Source organism: Helianthus annuus, chromosome 14 (assembly GCF_002127325.2).
Source record: "Helianthus annuus cultivar XRQ/B chromosome 14, HanXRQr2.0-SUNRISE, whole genome shotgun sequence".
Taxonomy (NCBI): domain Eukaryota; kingdom Viridiplantae; phylum Streptophyta; class Magnoliopsida; order Asterales; family Asteraceae; genus Helianthus; species Helianthus annuus.
Window position 1 is genome coordinate 145,739,267 of NC_035446.2, and position 3,756 is coordinate 145,743,022.

The 3,756-nt window shown below is 37.0% G+C and overlaps 1 protein-coding gene across 1 annotated transcript; it reads right to left on the reverse strand.

The window, feature by feature from the left end:
* Window positions 1-864: 864 nt before the first annotated feature.
* LOC110904218 lies at window positions 865-2,054 on the reverse strand. Its single transcript, XM_022150045.2, has one exon. It carries the CDS (start codon window positions 1,962-1,964, stop codon window positions 1,014-1,016), a length of 951 nt encoding a protein of 316 aa, XP_022005737.1. The 5' UTR covers window positions 1,965-2,054; the 3' UTR covers window positions 865-1,013.
* Between the last annotated feature and the right edge of the window lie 1,702 nt (window positions 2,055-3,756).

Sequence of the window (3,756 nt, forward strand, 5' to 3'; positions counted from 1 at the left end):
CACTGAGTAAGCTTCTTATTGAAGCCAAATATTCATCGTGAAACGAAATTCTCCCACCCCCTCTCTACTTTCTTGTTCTCACTTTAACCACCAAATAACAGTCTTTTCTTAAAAATGGCAGACGAAATCTCAAAAGTAAAAGAAATCAATCCACTTTCAATACTCCAAAAAATCCACCCAAAATTATTCAAATATGTTATGGAAAACCTTTATCCATTGATGCAAATTTTCATATTTTACATTTCAAGCTATGTTGAAACATTGGGTGTTTATGATCTAGTTTTGATGAAAATGAATTAACAATAATTCGTTGGATTGTTACGGATAGTTTTAATTGTTTTTCTTCAAAAATGTATTTTTCTAGTGATTTTCATGAATGTAATACACATACACAAGAACATTTCCTAAACTGAAAAAAGATAAATAGTAAATAGTAAAAGTGCTGGTTTCAAGTTCCAAGCGGTAAACCGAACTTTAAAACTATAAACCCATTAAAATCGAACTGTAAACATTTCAAACTAGTCAACTTCGATTATGGTTAGGACAATGCAATATATCTTTTTTATGAAATGTGTCACATCGCATCTATTGTAAAATTCTTACATCGAAGATGAAAAAAATATATGAGTGGTTAGAAATTACCAAACGACCATAAATAGACCCAGAGAGGACACAAATAGACTTAGGTAATTAAAAATTAAAATAATAATCTTAGTGTCAAGTTAATGGAAATATTAAATTTTCTTGTTTTCTTGACCCTTTCCCATTACTTATTCAATTGATCAAACAATAAATAGAAAACATAAAAAAAAAAAAAAAAAAGTCTTCAAGATTGAGTAAGAGATATCAAAATCAAACCCAGAAAAACTACAAGCAAAACTCAATCAATATTCAATAACAATGTACAACTTCCACTACCAATCAATTAATCTGAAACAAAAAAAAAAAAATGATTTATATTTAACAAAAAAATCACAAGAAAATGTAACCAAAATATCAAAATGTAAAATTAATCAGCTTTTGGTAGCATAAACTAACAAAGAAAAACCTTTCTTATCATCATTATCATCTGCACTCTTCACAATCTTCTCTTCCAACCACAACCTGCTATCCAACCCACTTCTTGTTCTAAACATAAACACTGCATGACCCGACCCGGATCCAGACCCAGACCCAGACCCAGACCCGGTATCCAAACCAAAAAACCACTCATAAACATCCCACATCAAATCCACCAACAACCCATCCAAAAAAATCGTCTGATTCCCTCTAAAATTCCACTGCAACCTCTTGACCCGAATCACGACCCGTTTGTCAATGGATACTTGTAGCACCGGATACTTCAACCCCTCGGTTTCTCCGGTACACCGGATCACAATATCATGCCAGTTTCCGGCATCGGAAAACCGCGCCTTCGTTGTATACAACGTGTTGCCGGAAAAGTATTCTTTCCGGGAAACCAAACAGAATTTTCCGATCTGATTACTCATTTTAAGCTTCTTCACGGTGGGTTCCTCCGTCATGTCTCCGATCAACAACCCGAGTTCGGAGTCAACCATGATTACAACATAGTACCCTTGTTCCGGCTCGGCTCCGGAGCCGTACTGAGCCGATGAGAGATCGTAGTAAATATCGAATTTAGTATTATTGATGTGGAATGATTTGGCGCCTTTTTTCTTACGGAAGAGGCCGGAATGGGTGTTTAAACGGAAAGGTGGGGTGGGGTCGTCGCCGGAGGTGATCTGGAGGCCTTGGGTGGTGGGGGTGCGGTGCCATGTGACGGTGATGAAGTGGTGGGTGTTGGTGGTGGAGAGGGTGGTTTTGTAGAGACAAGTGACGGTGGTTTGGGTGGAAGGGGTTAGATTTGGGAGGATGCAGGAAGAAGAAGGGGTGTAAGATGAACATGATGAAGATGAAGAGACTTGAACGGCGTATTGGCTGGAACATGAGATTAAATCCAACATGGTTTTTGGTGGGTGGAGTTGAGTTGTGTTGTGTTGTGGGTTTTGTTTTATGATGAAGGGGGGGTATGAATATGATTCTCTGTCATACTCGGTTTAATATACCTTTTTGTTAATGAGGATTATGTGATAAACTAGAAGAAGAAATGTCCTTTTCTTTGGATTGATGGATTTTTCAATTTGTGGGTTATCTGAGATTCTGTTAATATAATGCAAATGGGTTTTTTTTCTTTGGAATTAAAATAATTATGAATATAATAGTGATAAAGATGAATAATATGGATGGAAAGTTGGTAACAACCAACTTATGGGTTACTTGAGCTTGACTCGTTGAAAGCGTACTTGAGTTTGATTCGTTGAAAACTTGAAACGAATCGAAACTTAAATGAGAGAAAGTTTGAACTCGCGCTTGAATGTGTATTAATTCAATAAACGAGTTAGGGGTTGTTTGTTTACCTCTTAATGAGGCTCTTAATGGTTCAGACCTCTTACTGGTTCAGCACTTAATGGTTCAGACCGTTTGTTTCACGAGCAGATGTCTGAATGGTTCAGACATTTACCTCTGAATGGTTAAAATTTATACAGAGTCTGAATGGTTAAGATCTCTAATATGAATTGGTTAGACATTTGCCTCTGAACGGTTAATCATTATACAGGCTCTTAATGGTTCAACACTTAATGTTCAGACCTCTTACTGGTCAGCAATTAACCATTCAGATGTTGCCAAACAACCCTTTAGAGTTTCATATATCGAGTTGGACTAAGTTTTATAGCACATTTTTTAACGGCAAATTTCTTTTATATCAAGGTGTCTGTGAGACTTAAATCCAAAACCTACTATTCTAAAACAAATGTGTCATCACTCTATTGATTTTATAGCATAAATGAATCTATCATCTATATAAATGTAGTAACGTTTTTTAATATATTAATATTACTATATGCTGTAATAATGTTTATGATAATTACCAATAATATTTAACTAAATACAATATAATATATTATATTATATATAATTATAATATAACTATAATCGTGTATATTAGTAAAGTAATTAAATGTCTTTAAAGACATGGTATGAGAGTAAGGTGTCTCACCTTTATCTAAGATTATACGGTGTAGACGTTGAAACCTGGTGTTTTTGTCAGTCCACACCCACTTTTCCACCCCCGTGGCTGACGGGATTTCCACCGGCGTTGTGCTAAACTTCGCGTTGACGTGGCACGTGTTGATTCGACGTGGAGACGAACCGTTTAGCCCCAACGGTTACTTTTTAAAAACTAAAAATATGAACATTCTAAAATTCATTTTTTACCTCTATAAAAATACCACACACCTCTTTCTTTTTTACACATCTTCACACCACACCTTAACTTTTTATAAAACTCTACACTAACACACCCAAAAACCGACACGATGGCAGCCATCCTGTAACAGCCCAGCGTAATTGCACCATGATATTGTCCGCTATGGCCGGGACGAACCACCATCGCCTCACGGATTTAAAACGCGTCATGATGGTAAAGGTATCAAGCCCCTTATAAGGAAGCCTTCGTTCCCCTTCACAACCAATGTGAGATGTGTTACAATCCACCCTCCTTATGGGGCCCAACGTCCTCGTTGGCACACCAGTCCGGTCCTTGGCTCTGATACCATCCGTAACAGCCCAGCGTAACCGCACCATGATATTGTCCGCTATGGCCGAGATAAACCACCATCGCCTTACGGATTTAAAACGCGTCATGATGGTGAAAGTATCAAACCCCTTATAAGAAAGCCTTCATTCCCCTTCATA